Raw genomic sequence first — 20,568 nt, 5'->3', positions numbered from 1 at the left:
CTGCCGCTTAGAGCGGCTCCAGGTGGAGCGTCTCAGCAGTTTGCAGCAGATCTGTGAGACCCGCATCCCGGACCGGACCTGAGCCTCTGCTCCTCTTTTCACGGACTCTGAAGGATCTTTGCACCGATCCGGATCGACGCTCGTTCGGACTCGATTCCGGGATTTTAGCGGGACAGCAGCCTCTCCGCCGTGGGCATCAGTCCCTCCCGTGGATTATCTGCCGGACTGTTGGAGCGACCTGACCATGACTCTGGAGGAGGTCGTTGGCTCCACCAGCAACGAGAACAGGTAGGTTAACGACGCTCAGCTGCTTTCTTGGAGAGAACGTCGGTGTTTGGCGCAGAGCTGTGCGCTCTTTCTGCGGGTTCCTGACCTCCGCTGTGTCTGCAGGATGGAGACGCTGCGTCCGGCTCTGGAGGAGCTGCTGGTCGCGGCTCAGCAGAAGGACCGCGTCACGCTGGGAGTCCACGAGTCCGCGAAACTCCTGACTGCGTGAGTGTCTCTGTCTTTAGCGCGGTTTCCTGATGTTCTCCTGAAAGCCTGACACCAAGCCGGCCTGGCTCCTCTTCCCCCCCCCGCAGAGATCCGGACAGTGTGGTTCTGTGCGTCCTCGCCATGGATGAGGAGGATGAAGATGACGTGGCGCTGCAGATCCACGTCACGCTGCTGCAGGCGTTCTGCTGCGAGAACGACATCAACATCCTGAGGGTGTCCGGCGTGAGACGGCTGGCCCGGGTCCTGGAGCGGGACACCGGGGACAGCGACGGCGACGAGCCCCGGGACCTGCACTGCATCCTGGTCACGGTAAGTCCAGCTCGGCTCCACGGTGGTGACGTCACGGCTGTCCGGGAGTGTCACCGCCCTCTCCTCCGTGTTCTGCAGAACCCCCCGGTGCAGCCGCTCCGGTGTCCGGCCCTGGAGAACATCGGCAGCTTCTTCGAGGAGAACCGCTGCTGCAGCCTGTGGGTTCCACACCTGGACCTCCAGGACGGCTGAGCCGAACCGGACCCGAGTTGGACCGCTGTCAGCGGGGAGAACGAGTGGGACCGGGCCACGCAGCCGGCCTCCTACCGCAGGAGACCGACGGGCGTTGAGACGGGACCGGACCGAACCGGAGACTTCCGCCGCCTGATCGGGTGACTGATGCGGGCTCGACCCGCCGGTCCGGACCGGTTCTGGAAGAGGAGGACAGGATGAGTGCGCGGGAGGTCCCGGTCCCGCAGAGAGGAGAGACCCTCGCTGATGTCACCTGATGGACCTGCAGTCACGTGACCCGACTGATCCACCAACGGAGGAACTGCACGAGGTCACCTGAGCTGCAGCCTTCTGACCTCATCCACTGACGTGACGTCACGTTCTCCCATCACTTCTTGTTGCCTGCATTGACAGACAGACTGATCGATCACCAGCTGATTGGAACACATCCTGATCTGATTGGTAGAATCCACGTGTTGATCGGTTCTGTTCTGATGTCGGAATGAATGCTTGAAAATGAACAAAGTGCTTTCCGACTCTTGGACCCTGACCCGTAGAGTGACGTCATCTTCTAGACTAAGTTGTTCATTCAGATCTTCACGTCACTCCACCGTTTGGGGGGTCCGAGGTGATGAGAGTGTGTGTTTGATGGAGCCACAGGGGTCAGACTAACGCACTGAAACCTTTTGTCTCTGTCGGTGTGGAATGCGGGTCGTGGGTCATCACGCCTGGTGGACTGGGGGAGGTAGTAGATCAGTCCGGGTCGTTCCAGGACCCGTTTTCCTTTATGCACTGGCATAGTTTTGATCCTTGATTGATGGAGTTCTGTGGGTTTCATAACCTGACAAATATAATAGAACAAATATAGTAGAACAACAAGCAAACATGTTTTTCTGTGTAACTGTTACTTGAAAAAGTAATAAATTCAGAGTTATTTCACATGAAGAAGTTTCCTTTATTTTAGATTACATTGAGTTACATTTATTAGTTACATCTGGCCCTTTGAGGACAGCCGTTATGCTGATGTGGCCCCCAGTGAAAATGAGTTTGACCCCCTGATCTAGAACATGTCATAGATGTGTTGACACGTTCCTTCTCCACAGAGTGTTCCCCAGCCCCCTCCCACGGTCCGTGATGTCCGTTTCTGCCACTGGACCTTCACGGGATTCTGTAAAACTACTTTAATGTCAACGAACTTTAACTTCATTCCTTCAAAACGTCTAAAACTTTCAAGTAAAAATAGAAAGGAGTTAGAAACGTTTTTCTCCTGGAGGTTTTAGGATTATCGACGAACAAAAAACAAGATTAAAACACAATTGAAGAATGAAAGAACGTTCAAATCCTCCAGGACGATCCTGATACAACCAGCAGGTGGCGCCAAAGCACCAGAGAAAAACGTTTCAGTTCCTTGGGTCACAGAAACGTTTGATTTAGAAACTTTCTAACGAATTCAAACATTTCTGTTTGAACGGCTGCCCTGGACCAGATCCAGCAGTTCTCACCCGGCGTCGGCCCCCAGAGGTCCGGTACCAAAAACCTTCCGGAGCTCGTCGGCGAAGGACCGGAAAGAGCGACAGGCGGGGGTCCCTCTCTGCCACTCCGCAGTGCCCCACAGACGTGCCCGCCCGGTGAGGTGATTGACGGTGTAAGCCACCTTAGCCTCCTCCGAGGAGAAGGTGAGCGGCTGGAGGGAAAAAATGATGGAACAGTTGCAGAGAAAGGCGTTTCAGGTGGCAGGATCGCCGTCATAACGCTCCGGTGCTCCCACGTTAGGCTCCCGGATCGAAGGTGGAATGGCGGCGACACCCGCTGAGGTGGACGGCGGAGCAGCAGCGCCCGCCGAGGCAGGTGACGAGAACGTGGCTCCCGGTGAGACAGACGGTGTTAGCCCCAGGGCCTGGGTGCGGGCGTGGAGACTTGCCACATCACACCGAACTTGTGCCAGAACCTGCTGGTTTTCTGCTGCAGCCGCAACGGAATTCTCAACCAGCTGGTCAAGCACGTCCTCCATCCGGGAGATCCGGTGATCAACCTGTGCTGGATCCATTTATGGCCAGATTGTACTGTAACGGGTCAGAGGTAGGACCCAAGTACAGCACAGACTGAGACCAGATCAGGAATAGTCCAACAGTTTATTCTGAGGTTCGCACAGAATGGCAGCAATATTCCAGAAAAACGGTCTCAGTAAACAGGAATCCCAGGTGACAGGTATCAGACAGGGAACGAGCAGGCAGAGTAGTCAAGGACAGAAGGCTGGTCAGTTTACCGGGGCAGAGACGAGGAAGACTGGTTGAAGACAGGCAGGGTCGAAACCGAGGAAGCAGTCCGGAGATCAACGCGAGAGAGCTTTGCATGATACTATGACAATCTGGCAGAGACTGAGAGGAATGGGAGGGTATATGTCCTGAACAGGCAGGTGATAATCAGGTGAGGAAACACAGGTGAAGGCAGTTGCACTGATGAGGTGGGAGTGGAAGGCAGGTAGAGCTGGGCGGATGAGAGGAAAACCAGGAGCGGATTGTGATAACCTGATTATTTACTTTTAAACCCCTTTGACTCTGAACCCTCCATTGGTCACATTTAGTCATCTTCTTCTTCTTCTTTTCCTTTCGGCTTTTCCCTTCAGGGGTCGCCACAGCGAATCAATTTCCTCCATCTAGCCCTGTCCTTTGAATCCTCTTCTCTCACACCAACTACCTTCATGTCTTCCCTCATTACATCCATAAACCTCCTCTTTGGTCTTCCTCTAGGCCTCCTGCCTGGCAGTTCAAAACTCACCATCCTTCTACCAATATATTCACTATCTCTCCTCTGGACATGTCCAAACCATCTCAGTCTGGCCTCTCTGACTTTATCTCCAGAACCTCTAACATGTGCTGTCCCTCTGATGTACTCATTCCTGATCCTATCCATCCTGGTCACTCCCAGAGAGAACCTCAGCATCTTCATCTCTGCTACCTCCAGCTCTGTCTCCTGTCTTTTCTTCAGTGACACTGTCTCTAGACCAAACAACATCGCTGGTCTCACCACAGTTTTGTACACCTTTCCTTTCATTTTAGCTGAAACTCTTCTATCACACATCACACCTGACACTTTCCTCCACCCGTTCCATCCTGCCTGGACACGCTTCTTCACCTCTTTTCCACACTCTCCATTGCTCTGGACTGTTGACCCTAAGTACTTCAAATCCTCCACCTTCTTGATCTCTTCTCCCTGTAACCTCACTCTTCCACTTGGGTCCCTCTCATTCACACACATGTACTCTGTCTTACTGCGGCTAACCTTCATTCCTCTCCTTTCCAGGACAAACCTCCACCTCTCTAGCTTCTCCTCCACCTGGTCCCTGCTCTCACTACAGATCACAATGTCATCTGCAAACATCATAGTCCATGGAGATTCCTGTGTAACCTCGTCTGTCAGCCTGTCCATCACCATAGCAACAAGAAGGGGCTCAGAGCTGATCCCTGATGCAGTCCCACCTCCACCTTGAACTCCTCTGTCACACCTACAGCACACCTCACCACTGTCTTACAGTCCTCATACATGTCCTGCACTGCTCTAACATACTTCTCTGCCACTCCAGACTTCCTCATACAATACCACAGTTCCTTTCTGGACACCCTGTCATAAGCTTTCTCCAGATCTACAAAAACACAATGCAGCTCCCTCTGGCCTTCTCTGTACTTCTCTATCAACATCCTCAAAGCAAATACTGCATCTGTAGTACTCTTTTTTGGCATGAAACCATACTGCTGCTCACAAATGTTCACTTCTGCCCTTAGTCTAGCTTCCACTACTCTCTCCCATAACTTCATTGTATGGCTCATCAGCTTTATTCCTCTGTAGTTGCCACAACTCTGCACATCTCCCTTGTTCTTAAAAATGGGCACCAGCACACTTCTCCTCCATTCCTCAGGCATCTTCTCACTATCTAAGATCCTGTTGAACAACCCAGTCAGAAACTCTACTCCACCTCTCCTAGACACTTCCATACCTCTACAGGTATATCATCAGGACCGACTGCCTTTCCACTCTTCATCCTCTTCAATGCCCTCCTCACTTCATCCTGACTAATCTTTGCTACATCCTGGTCCACAACAGTCACCTCTTCTAGTCTTTGTTCTCTCTCATTTTCCACGTTCATCAACTCTTCAAAGTACTCTTTCCATCTTCCCATCACACTACTGGCACCTGTCAATAGACTTCCATCCCTATCCTTAATCACCCTAACCTGCTGCACGTCCTTCCCATCTCTGTCTCTCTGTCTTGCCAACCTGTATAGATCAGTCTCTCCCTCCTTACTGTCCAACCTAGCATACAAGTCATCATAAGCTTCTTGTTTGGCCTTTGTTACCTCTACCTTCACCTTACGCTGCATCTCCCTGTACTCCTGTCTACTCTCCTCAGTCCTCTCAGTGTCCCACTTCTTCTTAGCTAACCTCTTTCTCTGTATACACTCCTGTACCTCCTCATTCCACCACCAAGTCTCCTTATCTACTTTCCTTCCAGATGACACACCAAGTACTCTCCTACCTGTCTCCCTGATCACATTAGCTGTAGTTGTCCAGTCATCTGGAAGCACCTCCTGACCACCCAGAGCCTGTCTTAACTCCTTCCTAAAAGTCATGCAACACTCTTCCTTTTTCAGCTTCCACCATTTCGTCCTCTGCTCTGCCTTTGCCCTCTTCATCTTCCTCACCACCAGAGTCATCCTACACACCACCATCCTATGCTGTTTGGCTACACTCTCACCTACCACTACTTTACAGTCACTGATCTCCTTCAGGTTACACCGTCTACACAAGATGTAGTCTACCTGTGTGCTCCTACCACCACTCTTATAGGTCACTCTATGTTCCTGCCTCTTCTGGAAGAAAGTATTCACTACAGCCATTTCCATCCTTTTTGCAAAGTCAACTACCATCTGTCCTTCTGCGTTCCTCTCCTGGATACCAAACCTGCCCATCACCTCCTCATCACCTCTGTTTCCTGCACCAACATGTCCATTGAAGTCTGCTCCAATGACAACTCTCTCACTTCTAGGCATGCTCTGCATCACTTCATCAAGGTCCGACCAGAATTTCTCCTTCTCCTCCAGCTCACATCCTACCTGTGGAGCATACCCACTAACAACATTGAACATCACACCTTCTATTTCTAGCTTCAGACTGATCACTCTATCTGACACTCGTTTTACCTCCAGGACATTCCTAACAAACTCCTCCTTCAAGATAACTCCTACTCCATTTCTCTTCCCATCTACACCATGATAGAACAACTTGAACCCTGCTCCTAAACTTCTAGCCTTGCTACCTTTCCACCTGGTCTCCTGGACACACAGTATGTCTACCTTCCTCCTCTGCATCATGTCAACCAACTCTCTACCTTTTCCTGTCATAGTTCCAACATTCAACGTCCCTACTCTCAGTCCTATACTCTTGGTGTTCCTCTTCTCTTTCTTCGTGCGAACGCACTTTCCTCCTCTCCTTCTTCGACCAACAGTAATCCAATTTCCACCGGCGCCCTGTAGGTCAACAGCGCCGATGGCGGTCGTTGTTAACCCGGGCCTCGACCGATCCGGTATGGAAGTCATAGGTTTGATTCGCATCTTTGATTTGGCAAAAGTTTTACGCCGGATGCCCTTCCTGACGCAACCCTCTGTATTTATCCGGGCTTGGGACCGGCACAATAAGACACTGGCTTGTGTCCTCTTGCGGCTACATCATTCCTCCATATTTTTGTTTGTTTTTATTTCAGAATACTGCTCGTGATTTCTTCATGAATTAATTTGTTTCGTAGAAATAAATTCATTCAGTGATCTTTGTTTAAACTGAATTTATCTACTCTTGTCTTGCAACAACAAACAATTTCCCTCTCAGGGATTATGAAAGGATTCTGATTTTGTTTCTGATTAAAACACTTCATCTCATACAAATAAAAAATGGTCATCAAACACCAGATGATGCATCAGATTCTCAGCTTATCTTTATTGTTTGCATATTTCATTATAAAGAGCATCGGTTTGTTCACACCTTTAGTATAATATATACATACACGTATATAAATCCATACATCATTTATTTTGCATTGCATATATTGACATTGCTAGAACACAGGGACACAGGAGGAGGCTTCAAACCACCACCGGGCTAAATGTCTTACTTTTTTTTGTTTCCCGACAAACTAAGCACATTATTAGACATGTCTATTGACAGTAGCAAAGCATCTGGAAAATAAGTGACAATAATTAAATAAAAAAATTCTTATTGAACTGAATGTGATTTTAGAGGCCAGAAAAAGTTCTTGACAGCGTCCATCAGGGGGCGCCCTACCCCAAGCATGTCCAGATGTCATGAAACTCTATTAACTAGACAGGCAAGACTGAGAAGTGTAACTGCAAGTCAATAGTACTTCAGTAATTCCGTATTTAAACATAATGGTGTGGTGATGTCCAGTGAGTAGAATCAAGAAGCTTCTTCAGGATTAAATGTGTGCATGAACAGCTGACGTCTCTCACTCAGGCCGTCCTCCTACAACATTCCTTTAGCTGCTTTTGTTAGTTTGCTGAACCCGTACTGCATTGCTGCTTTGATGCCTTTGTCTTTGTCTAACTGACGTTTTATACCTTCCAGCGTGCCGACCTTTGAATAATCTCCCATCTCCCTCATCTTTGCAATGAGGAAGTCCAGGTGGACCTGAGTGGACAGTGATTGTCTGTTCAGGGCGATGCTCTCCAGTTTCATCACGTGATTGTAGGACTCTTGCAAGTACATATTTTTTTCTTTCTGATATTCATTCATTTTCCCTTGAAGAGTTTCCAAGAGGCTCAATTTGCTCTTACTTCCTGCCTGATACTGTTCGTACTTGTCCTTCACATCTTGCAGGGTCTTCTGAACCTTCCTTGACTTGTTCACATAGATCCATTCTTCTTTCACGTGGGATGATACGACACAGTTGTTGGTGCATGAAGTGCAGCGACCCCCTTTCATGACCTCACAGAGCATTGGAGACCAGGCCACTGTGCATCCTGGGTAGTGGCAGGTCTCCTCACAGGTGGTACAGCAGACAGCTCCCTCATAAAACAGCTGCCTCCACTCCCAACCCAACCAACCCCAACCCCACCACCCACCTTTGATACTTTCTTTGACTTTGTAGGGCTCTTCGATTTCTATGACAAAGTTTGCATTATTTTTCATCTCCTGCTCATATTTCTTCAGCGCTTCCTGCGTTTGTTGGATTTCTTTCTGTTTCAATTCAGCCAACTGAATTCTCTCTTGCAGATTCTGGATGCAGGCGGTCAGTTTGATGCGTGAATTCAACACCTCCACAGTGTTTGTCACGTTTTGAGCTGAATTTCCTCCCAGAAATTCTGAAAATTGGCGAATTTCCTCCGTTGTGAAGTCCCATGCATTTTTTAAGGGACCCTTAGTTTTCTTTGTTTTCGCAACGGTCTGGCGGTTATTGAACAGGAAGTAGACTGGGTCGTTGTCCTTATCTTTGGCAAATGTGATTTTTGCGTCTTCAAGAGCCGTTAAAACATTATCAGGTGTCATGCCATCTGAGTGAGTGATGAAGGCAACAATCTTCTTCTCCATGTCCTTTCCAAACAGAGACATCACTGAATCAAAGATGTACCTCAGTCGATCGCTCACTCGGTTCTCTGTCGCTTTCAGCACCAGACCCACTGCATCGATCTCATGAATGCCATCATTTGCGCGGAACAAGTCAAACAGTCTTTGTTTGACAATGTCGTCTTTATCGATCGATCTGGTATCCCCGTATCCAGGAGTATCGATGATGGTCAGGGAGAAAGGAAGAGATTTACCTTCAAAACCAAAGATCTCATAAACAATGACATCTGATGTCTGACTCTCAGACTGGTTTCTCCCTGGGAGCCCCTCATCTCCCTGGTCCTCGATGATCTGAAACCAGACATCATCGTCAAACTTCACTCCAATGGTGTAGTTGACCAGAGCGTTGATCAGAGTGGATTTTCCTGTTCCAGTTTCTCCAACGAGCAAGATGGTTTTGTTTGGTGCTAGACTATTTCTTTCACCCAGAGTCATTCTTCTTAGAGTTCCACTGGTCTCTTTCTTTGGAGTCAGCTGGTAGATATCAGGACATCCTGATTGGATCAAACGTTTGGAGGTCATGTAATCAAATTTGGATGAGTTTGGTCTGTAGAAACAGACATACATACATGTTACATAATGTCCAAAACATGAATCAGCATCAACAGAATAATTGCAATGGCCACAGGTGTTGGCTATCACTTCCTAACGCTAACCCACGATGAACCATATCTTTCCCAATTTGGGGTATTTTACAAGTCAGCAGCAGCAACATTATGTCACAGGAGGAGAATTTTTTTCTCTATACTTATCTCAACCTGGTTCACTGAATTAAAATGACACTGATGGAGTATGAGCCCAGTCCAGAGCTGAAACCAGCCAATGTTGGATTTAATGTATTTAATTTAATTTAATTTAATTTTATACTGTTTATAATGTATTTAATTTAATTTAATTTAATTTTAGACTTTTTTTTTTAATTTTATACTGTTTTATATTTTAATTTAATTTTATACTGTTTATATTTTAATTTAATATTGTTATATTTTTTTAAATTTTATACTGTTTTTATTTTAAAGTATCTATCTATCTATCTATCTATCTATCTATCTATCTATCTATCTATCTATCTATCTATCTATCTATCTATCTATCTATCTATCTGTTAACTATGACACAATGATACATTAGCTTATATTAGCTTGTTTGCTTTGAGAGCTGAAATCGTACCTTCAAAATCAATTTGTCCAACTAGCTAATTCATTAGCAATCATGTTATAAAGTTGACAAACACGCCGCCATCCCTCTGTAGATGGGATGGCGGCGTGTGAGATGTTTACCATTCCTTGCGTTTCGTCTCATACTTTGTGTTGTACTGTCTGTTGTACTGTCTGTTGTACTGTGTGTTGTACTGTCTGTTGTACTGCCTGTGTTGTACTGTCTGTTGTACTGCCTGTTGTACTGCCTGTGTTGTACTGCCTGTGTTGTACTACCTGTGTTACTGCCTGTTTTACTGTCTGCGTTGTACTGCCTGTGTAGTACTGCCTGTGTTTTACTGCCTGTAGTACTGCCTGTGTTTTACTGCCTATGTTGTACTGCCTGTGTTTTACTGCCTATGTTGTACTGCCTGTGTTTTACTGCCTGTGTTTTACTGCCTGTGTTGTACTGCCTGTGTAATACTGCCTGTGTTTTACTGCCTGTGTTGTACTGCCTGTGTTTTACTGCCTGTGTTGTACTGCCTGTTGTACTGCCTGTTTACCATGGGTCAGAGAGGACTGCAATTTCATCTGTGCTGTATGTCGTGCATGTACGGTACACTTGACAATAAGGCTGACTTTGACTTTTTAGTTTCTATATGCTTATATATTTTGTTTAAAGTGGAATCTTTTTTTTAATCAATTTTATGTGGTTATAACATTCCAGGACAAAGTCATCCTTTCTTCCTTGGAGAAAGTAAACAGGGAGTGATTTTAATCATGATTTTAGATTTTTCCAGCTTATTTCAGCTGACAACTATATTTCATCCATCCTTGATTTACACGACGAGACTTCACTCTGGACGCTTCGCCAGCGCGTCACTGAGCCACTTGATAGACAAACCTAATTTGTATGTTTTTGCTTCTATACTTGTGTATAATTTACAAGTCAAAGATGCTGCAGAGGTAGATTCTAAAACAAAAACAAATGTATTTTATACATTTCAATAAAGTAATGATTGTACTCACGTTGCCATTGTTGTGGGTGTAGACAGTCTTGAGAATGGACCAGCTTATCAGTTCTATTGATAGAAGATAAAACATTTTTAAACTCATGGGAGGAGACAAATTACCAACACAAGGGAAAAAAGTGTCCAAACAGTCTGATGAGAGCAGAAACAGGAAATACATAACGAAGACATAAAAATAGAAAAAGGGTTCAAAATGGAGTTCAGTATGGAGGTTACATTATACATGTAAATATGTGCACACAACTCTTTACACACAAGAAACAAGCAAACTGTGATCCTATTGATTCATTTCTGTCTCACGTCATAAACACCAGAAAAAGTTTACATCATTATCTCATGTCTCATTGGATGGAAAAGATACACATCACAAAACATTCAAATGTATTTTCTCATAAATAAATTGGCATATTCAAAGTCCAGACAACCATCAGCGTTCTCACCTGTTGTCGTCCTGAAGCTCTCTGACCACAGAGAGACGGGAGAGGAATATAAAGGCAGAGGGAGGGGCTGGGCAGAGCACAGGTCACATGACTTATCAGAAACACAGTGACTGTGAGCCCCCAATGAAAAAGCAGCTACTGCTCATAGAAATAATCTATGGTTAAAAGTCATTAGTATTCAGTGCACGGTGCGTTCTGTGGTCATGTGATTTCTGAGAAACACAAGAGTTCAAGTTATCAGTAGGAGAGAAATTGGAGGGATTCTGGGAAACATTCAGTCTTCTTCTTCTCCTTTTGGCTTTTCCCTTCAGGGGTCGCCACAGCGAATCAATTGCCTCCATCTAACCCTGTCTTCTCATCTTCTTCTCTCACACCAACTACCTTCATGTCCTCTTTCACTACATCCATAAACCTCCTCTTTGGTCTTCCTCTAGGCCTCCTGCCTGGCAGTTCAGAACTCAGCATCCTTCTACCAATATATTCACTATCTCTCCTCTGGACATGTCCAAACCATCTCAGTCTGGCCCCTCTGACTTTATCTCCAGAACCTCTAACATGTGCTGTCCCTCTGATGGACTCATTCCTGATCCTATCCATCCTGGTCACTCCCAGAGAGAACCTCAGCATCTTCATCTCTGCTACCTCCAGCTCTGTCTCCTGTCTTTTCCTCAGTGACACTGTCTCTAGACCAAACAACATCGCTGGTCTCACCACAGTTTTGTACACCTTTCCTTTCATTTTAGCTGAAACTCTTCTATCACACATCACACCTGACACTTTCCTCCACCCGTTCCATCCTGCCTGGACACGCTTCTTCACCTCTTTTCCACACTCTCCATTGCTCTGGACTGTTGACCCTAAGTACTTCAAATCCTCCACCTTCTTGATCTCTTCTCCCTGTAACCTCACTCTTCCACTTGGGTCCCTCTCATTCACACACATGTACTCTGTCTTACTGCGGCTAACCTTCATTCCTCTCCTTTCCAGGACAAACCTCCACCTCTCTAGCTTCTCCTCCACCTGTTCCCTGCTCTCACTGCAGATCACAATGTCATCTGCAAACATCATAGTCCATGGAGATTCCTGTCTAACCTTGTCTGCCAGCCTGTCCATCACCATAGCAACAAGAAGGGGCTCAGAGCTGATCCCTGATGCAGTCCCACCTCCACCTTGAACTCCTCTGTCACATCTACAGCACACCTCACCACTGTCTTACAGTCCTCATACATGTCCTGCACCGCTCTAACATACTTCTCTGCCACTCCAGACTTCCTCATACAATACCACAGTTCCTCTCTGGGCACCCTGTCATCAGCTTTCTCCAGATCTACAAAAACACAATGCAGCTCCCTTTGGCCTTCTCTGTACTTCTCTATCAACATCCTCAAAGCAAATACTGCATCTGTAGTACTCTGTTTTGGCATGAAACCATACTGCTGCTCACAAATGTTCACTTCTGCCCTTAGTCTAGCTTCCACTACTCTCTCCCATAACTTCATTGTATGGCTCATCAGCTTTATTCCTCTGTAGTTGCCACAACTCTGCACATCTCCATTGTTCTTAAAAATGGGCACCAGCACACTTCTCCTCCATTCCTCAGGCATCTTCTCACTATCTAAGATCCTGTTGAACAACCCAGTCAGAAACTCTACTGCCACCTCTCCTAGACACTTCCAAACCTCTACAGGTATATCATCAGGACCGACTGCCTTTCCACTCTTCATCCTCTTCAATGCCCTCCTCACTTCATCCTGACTAATCTTTACTACTTCCTGGTCCACAACAGTCACCTCTTCTAGTCTTTGTTCTCTCTCATTTTCCATGTTCATCAACTCTTCAAAGTAATGTAGCCACAAGAGGACACAAGCCAGTGTCTTATTGTGCCGGTCCCAAGCCCGGATAAATAGGGTTGCGTCAGGAAGGGCATCCGGCGTAAAACTTTTGCCAAATCAAAGATGCGAATCAAACCTATGACTTCCATACCGGATCGGTCGAGGCCCGGGTTAACAACGACCGCCATCGGCGCTGTTGACCTACAGGGCGCCGGTGGAAATTGGATTACTGTTGGTCGAAGAAGGAGAGGAGGAAAGTGCGTTCGCACGAAGAAAGAGAAGAGGAACACCAAGAGTATAGGACTGAGAGTAGGGACGTTGAATGTTGGAACTATGACAGGAAAAGGTAGAGAGTTGGTTGACATGATGCAGAGGAGGAAGGTAGACATACTGTGTGTCCAGGAGACCAGGTGGAAAGGTAGCAAGGCTAGAAGTTTAGGAGCAGGGTTTAAGTTGTTCTATCATGGTGTAGATGGGAAGAGAAATGGAGTAGGAGATATCTTGAAGAAGGAGTTTGTTAGGAATGTCCTGGAGGTCAAAAGAGTGTCAGATAGAGTGATGAGTCTGAAGCTAGAAATAGAAGGTGTGATGTTCAATGTTGTTAGCGGGTATGCTCCACAGGTAGGATGTGAAATGGAGGAGAAGGAGAAATTCTGGTCGGACTTTGATGAAGTGATGCAGAGCATGCCTAGAAGTGAGAGAGTTGTCATTGGAGCAGACTTCAATGGACATGTTGGTACAGGAAACAGAGGTGATGAGGAGGTGATGGGCAGGTTTGGTATCCAGGAGAGGAACGCAGAAGGACAGATGGTAGTTGACTTTGCAAAAAGGATGGAAATGGCTGTAGTGAATACTTTCTTCCAGAAGAGGCAGGAACATAGAGTGACCTATAAGAGTGGCGGTAGGAGCACACAGGTAGACTACATCTTGTGTAGACGGTGTAACCTGAAAGAGATCAGTGACTGCAAAGTAGTGGTAGGTGAGAGTGTAGCCAAACAGCATAGGATGGTGGTGTGTAGGATGACTCTGGTGGTGAGGAAGATGAAGAGGGCAAAGGCAGAGCAGAAGACAAAATGGTGGAAGCTGAAAAAGGAAGAGTGTTGCATGACTTTTAGGAAGGAGTTAAGACAGGCTCTGGGTGGTCAGGAGGTGCTTCCAGATGACTGGACAACTACAGCTAATGTGATCAGGGAGACAGGTAGGAGAGTACTTGGTGTGTCATCTGGAAGGAAAGTGGATAAGGAGACTTGGTGGTGGAATGAGGAGGTACAGGAGTGTATACAGAGAAAGAGGTTAGCCAAGAGGAAGTGGGACACTGAGAGGACTGAGGAGAGTAGACAGGAGTACAGGGAGATGCAGCGTAAGGTGAAGGTAGAGGTAGCAAAGGCCAAACAAGAAGCTTATGATGACTTGTATGCTAGGTTGGACAGTAAGGAGAGAGAGACTGATCTATACCGGTTGGCAAGACAGAGAGATAGAGATGGGAAGGACGTGCAGCAGGTTAGGGTGATTAAGGATAGGGATGGAAGTCTATTGACAGGTGCCAGTAGTGTGATGGGAAGATGGAAAGAGTACTTTGAAGAGTTGATGAACGTGGAAAATGAGAGGGAACAAAGACTAGAAGAGGTGACTGTTGTGGACCAGGATGTAGCAAAGATTAGTCAGGATGAAGTGAGGAGGGCATTGAAGAGGATGAAGAGTGGAAAGGCAGTCGGTCCTGATGATATACCTGTAGAGGTATGGAAGTGTCTAGGAGAGGTGGCGGTAGAGTTTCTGACTGGGTTGTTCAACAGGATCTTAGATAGTGAGAAGATGCCTGAGGAATGGAGGAGAAGTGTGCTGGTGCCCATTTTTAAGAACAAGGGAGATGTGCAGAGTTGTGGCAACTATAGAGGAATAAAGCTGATGAGCCATACAATGAAGTTATGGGAGAGAGTAGTGGAAGCTAGACTAAGGGCAGAAGTGAACATTTGTGAGCAGCAGTATGGTTTCATGCCAAAAAAGAGTACTACAGATGCAGTATTTGCTTTGAGGATGTTGATAGAGAAGTACAGAGAAGGCCAGAGGGAGCTGCATTGTGTTTTTGTAGATCTGGAGAAAGCTTATGACAGGGTGCCCAGAGAGGAACTGTGGTATTGTATGAGGAAGTCTGGAGTGGCAGAGAAGTATGTTAGAACGTTGCAGGACATGTATAAAGACTGTAAGACAGTGGTGAGGTGTGCTGTAGGTGTGACAGAGGAGTTCAAGGTGGAGGTGGGACTGCATCAGGGATCAGCTCTGAGCCCCTTCTTGTTTGCCATGGTGATGGACAGGCTGACAGACGAGGTTAGACAGGAATCTCCATGGACTATGATGTTTGCAGATGACATTGTGATCTGCAGTGAGAGCAGGGAACAGGTGGAGGAGAAGCTAGAGAAGTGGAGGTTTGTCCTGGAAAGGAGAGGAATGAAGGTTAGCCGCAGTAAGACAGAGTACATGTGTGTGAATGAGAGGAACCCAAGTGGAAGAGTGAGGCTAGAGGGAGAAGAGATCAAGAAGGTGGAGGATTTTAAGTACTTAGGCTCAACAGTCCAGAGCAATGGCGAGTGTGGAAAAGAGGTGAAGAAGCGTGTCCAGGCAGGATGGAACGGGTGGAGAAAAGTGTCAGGTGTGATGTGTGATAGAAGAGTTTCAGCTAAAATGAAGGGAAAGGTGTACAAAACTGTGGTGAGACCGGCGATGTTGTTTGGTCTAGAGACAGTGTCACTGAAGAAAAGACAGGAGACAGAGCTGGAGGTAGCAGAGATGAAGATGCTGAGGTTCTCTCTGGGAGTGACCAGGATGGATAGGATCAGGAATGAGTACATCAGAGGGACAGCACATGTTAGAGGTCTTGGAGATAAAGTCAGAGAGGCCAGACTGAGATGGTTTGGACATGTCCAGAGGAGAGATAGTGAATATATTGGTAGAAGGATGCTGAGTTTTGAACTGCCAGGCAGGAGGCCTAGAGGAAGACCAAAGAGGAGGTTTATGGATGTAATGAGGGAAGACATGAAGGTAGTTGGTGTGAGAGAAGAGGATTCAAAGGACAGGGCTAGATGGAGGAAATTGATTCGCTGTGGCGACCCCTGAAGGGAAAAGCCGAAAGGAAAAGAAGAAGATCAACTCTTCAAAGTACTCTTTCCATCTTCCCATCACACTACTGGCACCTGTCAATAGACTTCCATCCCTATCCTTAATCACCCTAACCTGCTGCACGTCCTTCCCATCTCTGTCTCTCTGTCTTGCCAACTGGTATAGATCAGTCTCTCCCTCCTTACTGTCCAACCTAGCATACAAGTCATCATAAGCCCCTTGTTTGGCCTTTGCTACCTCTACCTTCACCTTACGCTGCATCTCCCTGTACTCCTGTCTACTCTCCTCAATCCTCTCAGTGTCCCACTTCCTCTTGGCTAACCTCTTTCTCTGTATACACTCCTGTACCTCCTCATTCCACCACCAAGTCTCCTTATCTACTTTCCTTCCAGATGACACACCAAGTACTCTCCTACCTGTCTCCCTGATCACATTAGCTGTAGTTGTCCAGTCATCTGGAAGCACCTCCTGACCACCCAGAGCCTGTCTCAACTCCTTCCTAAAAGTCATGCAACACTCTTCCTTTTTCAGCTTCCACCATTTTGTCTTCTGCTCTGCCTTTGTCCTCTTCATCTTCCTCACCACCAGAGTCATCCTACACACCACCATCCTATGCTGTTTGGATACAATTTTCTCCGGGATTAATAAAGTATCTACCTATCTATCTATCTATCTATCTATCTATCTATCTATCTATCTATCTATCTATCTATCTATCTATCTATCTATCTATCTATCTATCTATCTATCTATCTATCTATCTATCTATCTATCTATCTATCTATCTATCTATCTATCTATCTATCTATCTATCTATCTATCTATCTATCTATCTATCTATCTATCTATCTATCTATCTATCTACACTCTCTCTCAGGTTCAAGCAACCTAGAACATTTAAAACACACTCACAAAAAGGAGGAGACAACAGTTATATTTTTTACTCGCGAGGAGAACGGACAGAGATGTGCTCAGTTACAGTTCTCCAACCTGTTCTCAACATGTCTCTGCCGAAACCTCTTTTTTATTCTCTTGGGGTGTTGCCTGTTTACATTATTTTTCTAAGGGATGGGGGGCAGAAAACCAACCGTAAAACAACACCTGTGGCATGATGCCATAAAAGAGTTAATAATTCTTCTTTTTACAGCATCCTCTCCTTAAAAAACAACAACCAGGCACATTCCAAATTAACAGTTCAGAGGTCACATCCTGCTCAAGACACCTCTAGTATCACTCCAGTGATCCCATTGCTGTTGTTGTCTCCCTGAAAAAATAACTCAATACATAGCAAGACACTTACACACAGGTATAAACATTTATATGGTCATGCTATGTAGTACAAATATTAAGGGAATATAAAAGAGTATTTATGAGATAACTTATATCCATTATTCTAACTCTCACCTACCACTACTTTACAGTCACTGATCTCCTTCAGGTTACACCGTCTACACAAGATGTAGTCTACCTGTGTTCTCCTACCTCCACTCTTATAGGTCACCCTATGTTCCTGCCTCTTCTGGAAGAAAGTATTCACTACAGCCATTTCCATCCTTTTTGCAAAGTCAACTACCATCTGTCCTTCTGCGTTCCTCTCCTGGATACCAAACCTGCCCATCACCTCCTCATCACCTCTGTTTCCTGCACCAACATGTCCATTGAAGTCTGCTCCAATGACAACTCTCTCACTTCTAGGTATGCTCTGTGTTGCGGCTGATAAACGAATGAACGACATAACAGCCACCGTAGGCTACACACGGGAGTTACCTGGTGACGCGCTATCCAATTAATTGCTTGACTTCTGTATCTCATCAATAATCCTTGTTTATTATACACTGCACCATAATTGATATTTACATTCTGAGTGGCCATAAAACAAAGACAATAATACAGATAATCAATATGCAAATGCAAGTATAAGCATAAACGTAATCTTAAGCGTAACGTAATGTAAAATATAAATGTAAACATAAGCGTAAGCGTGAAACGGTCAACAGAAAGTTTCACTCCGGTGTTCACCCCACGTCTTAACAAACAAACCCACCGTGAAAACAGGTGAGTGGCATTAATTATGAACTTCTACGAGACACACCCAGTGCCACACCTCTCACCATCAGCCAATACACACACATACACCATCAGACACATACACATCAGTCCAACCCTCATGTATGGCTCCTACACTCTGCATCATTTCATCAAAGTCCAACCAGAATTTCTCCTTCTCCTCCAGCTCACATCCTACCTGTGGAGCATACCCACTAACAACATTGAACATCACACCTTCTATTTCTAGCTTCAGACTCATCACTCTATCTGACACTCTTTTTACCTCCAGGACATTCCTAACTAACGTTTGATTTGGCAAAAGTTTTACACCGGATGCCCTTCCTGACGCAACCCTCTCTAGTTATCCGGGCTTGGGACCGGCACAATAAGACACTGGCTTGTGTGCTCTTGTGGCTACATTAAAACAATGAAAACAATGCCATTAAATTAAATATCAAATAAGAAAATCCAACAAAATAAGTCAAAAACGGAAATAAAATCAAATTAATAGAATTAATGTGAAATAATAAACAAAATCAACACTATGTATACAGTATATGTTTTTAGTATATATAATATATACTGTAGTATACATACACACTGTTTATATATACTTCAGTATACATACACACTGTGTATATATACTCTAGTATATATACACAGTGTACTGCCATCACTAGTATATACATGTTTTCCATCCTTTATTTTTATTCACAGGCTGTCTGCAAAACGCCACACACTTCAAACTCATGCCAACTGATATTTTTGTGTCCACTAGATGTCCTACTAGTCCAGCTTGCTCTGGACTGAACCAATTGGATGAAAGGCTTCAAAGCTTTATGAAGCTTCATCTGCTCAGATGAAGAAACATGCTTTTTCTGATTCAACTATGAATGAAAGCTTCTCCACGGATGTCCTGCATATGGTCCTAACCCTGAACCTCATGACAGAAACACAATTATATAGCACCTTTTTAGTCTGCTTGACTACTCAAGGAACCACCCGAGTTTAGCAGCTTAAACCATCCTCACAATCTCACACACACAGACACACAAGTGAAACAGTCACTTGGAATGTATCTTGCCCAGAGACACTTTTAAACCACAATTAAATTATATATGTTTTATTTTATTTCTTGTTTCATTCATGGATCATCTGTAGGGGTGGACACACTGCGGACTTCTGCAAAACTTCAGTGCAGGTGCAGTTCAATTTTAAGTTCATGTTACATGAGATTTTTTGGCTTTCCCCTCTTTGTCATATCAAGTCATGGTACTTATAAATAATATATAATGTGTACTCTATATAACATTCCAATTGACGTATGTTCAAGTTGCTTCAAACATTAATAACATGTGGACTCTTTCCTTCTCTCAGCTTCCCTACAATATGTACACAAAGCAGTACATACAACATGCAGTATCACCACAGTGTGTTTTTGAGGATTTGCACAAAAAAAAAGTAAATTAAAAAATAAAGAAAGCTTGTGAGTGGACACCAATGGGGGCCCAAATTTGTCCATATATTTGCCATGGTATACGTTATCCTAAATATTCTGCAAAAGAAATGACTCAGATTGTATATAAATTTTGGATTCAGAAGGATGATATGCGTTTGACATAAGCCTTTCATTAATTAAGTAAACAAAAAACTTTTAAAAAAATCAAATACAGTATAGAGATATACATCGGATCTGTGCGCTCGAAATAAATATTCAATGGTTCATTTCGAAGCGCGTTGAAAATACTATGACAATACTTGAAATTGACCAATAGTATTAAGACTTTCACAGTTTGGGGAGGGCTTAAATTCAAAGCAGCCAATCACATTTCTTTCAGTAACCAGTCACTAAAAGGACTCATACTTTGGGGAGGAGCTTAATTCAAATGCAACCAATCAGCGTCTGTGTAATGTCTATCACGGAAGTTTATTACACTATTTTAATGAATACAATGTAAATGTTTGAAACCACTTTGTTAAAGACAAAGTTTACACCAAACGTACGTGTTTGCTAGTGTTTCCGTTCACAGTGAGACTCCCACTGTCTGTGACGTATCAGGGTGGTGTCTCCTGTTTCCGCCCTGCCATTGGAAGCGGCACCGGGAACTGGTCCGGAAGTTGATACAAATTTTCTTTATTCAAAATAAGAGCGTGAATTTTTTTTAGTTATTATTTTTAAATTTTTAATTTTATATCTCAAATGTATGGAGAATTATTGAAAAAAATTAAATGTACAATGCACTCTTGACATACTTAAAATGTTTACCAGCATCAATAACATATGATCAATTTATGCTTCGTGTTAATTTAGGGACACTTTTTATTTTCAAGAGGAAGTGACGTATTGTCTCTGCTCTGGC

The 20,568-nt window shown here is 44.9% G+C and overlaps 3 protein-coding genes across 5 annotated transcripts in view; 2 read left to right on the top strand and 1 right to left on the bottom strand.

The window, feature by feature from the left end:
- Window positions 1-6,519, top strand: part of LOC137593437 (uncharacterized) — a 215,649-nt gene extending 209,130 nt beyond the window's left edge. The window contains exon 4 of one of the 2 annotated variants that reach the window (XM_068312127.1): window positions 6,179-6,519. In XM_068312127.1, the coding sequence (XP_068168228.1) occupies window positions 6,179-6,271 (93 nt within the window). In that variant the 3' untranslated portion in view covers window positions 6,272-6,519. The remainder of the gene's footprint in view (window positions 1-6,178) is intronic. The other variant, XM_068312131.1, reaches the window with a different exon arrangement.
- Window positions 245-996, top strand: LOC137594240 (growth arrest and DNA damage-inducible protein GADD45 beta-like). Its single transcript, XM_068313591.1, has 4 exons — window positions 245-288; window positions 391-492; window positions 582-804; window positions 883-996. Exons 1-4 carry the CDS (start codon window positions 245-247, stop codon window positions 994-996), a joined length of 483 nt encoding a protein of 160 aa, XP_068169692.1.
- Window positions 6,520-6,943: 424 nt separating the features above from the next.
- LOC137593846 (uncharacterized) lies at window positions 6,944-11,247 on the bottom strand. Of its 2 annotated transcripts, XM_068312899.1 has the most exons (3): window positions 11,214-11,247; window positions 10,772-10,824; window positions 6,944-9,153 (listed from the first exon to the last, which is right to left on the bottom strand). In XM_068312899.1, exons 2-3 carry the CDS (start codon window positions 10,777-10,779, stop codon window positions 7,506-7,508), a joined length of 1,656 nt encoding a protein of 551 aa, XP_068169000.1. In that variant the 5' UTR covers window positions 10,780-10,824; window positions 11,214-11,247; the 3' UTR covers window positions 6,944-7,505. The 2 variants fall into 2 exon arrangements, with proteins under 2 accessions (XP_068169000.1, XP_068168999.1); XM_068312898.1 differs by lacking the exon at window positions 11,214-11,247 and having other exon boundaries at window positions 10,772-10,911.
- Window positions 11,248-20,568: the final 9,321 nt, after the last annotated feature.

This window comes from Antennarius striatus, chromosome 4 (assembly GCF_040054535.1).
Source record: "Antennarius striatus isolate MH-2024 chromosome 4, ASM4005453v1, whole genome shotgun sequence".
Lineage (NCBI taxonomy): Eukaryota > Metazoa > Chordata > Actinopteri > Lophiiformes > Antennariidae > Antennarius > Antennarius striatus.
Note: the sequence above shows the minus strand (reverse complement) of the source record. Positions and strands in the feature narration are given on the sequence as shown.

Coding starts and splice junctions, on each gene's coding strand:
- LOC137594240 (XM_068313591.1), top strand. CDS start 245: ATGACTCTGGAGGAGGTCGTTGGCTCCACCAGCAACGAGAACAG. Junction 493..581: donor TCCGCGAAACTCCTGACTGC/GTGAGTGTCTCT, acceptor CCCCCCCCGCAG/AGATCCGGACAGTGTGGTTC. Junction 805..882: donor TGCACTGCATCCTGGTCACG/GTAAGTCCAGCT, acceptor CGTGTTCTGCAG/AACCCCCCGGTGCAGCCGCT.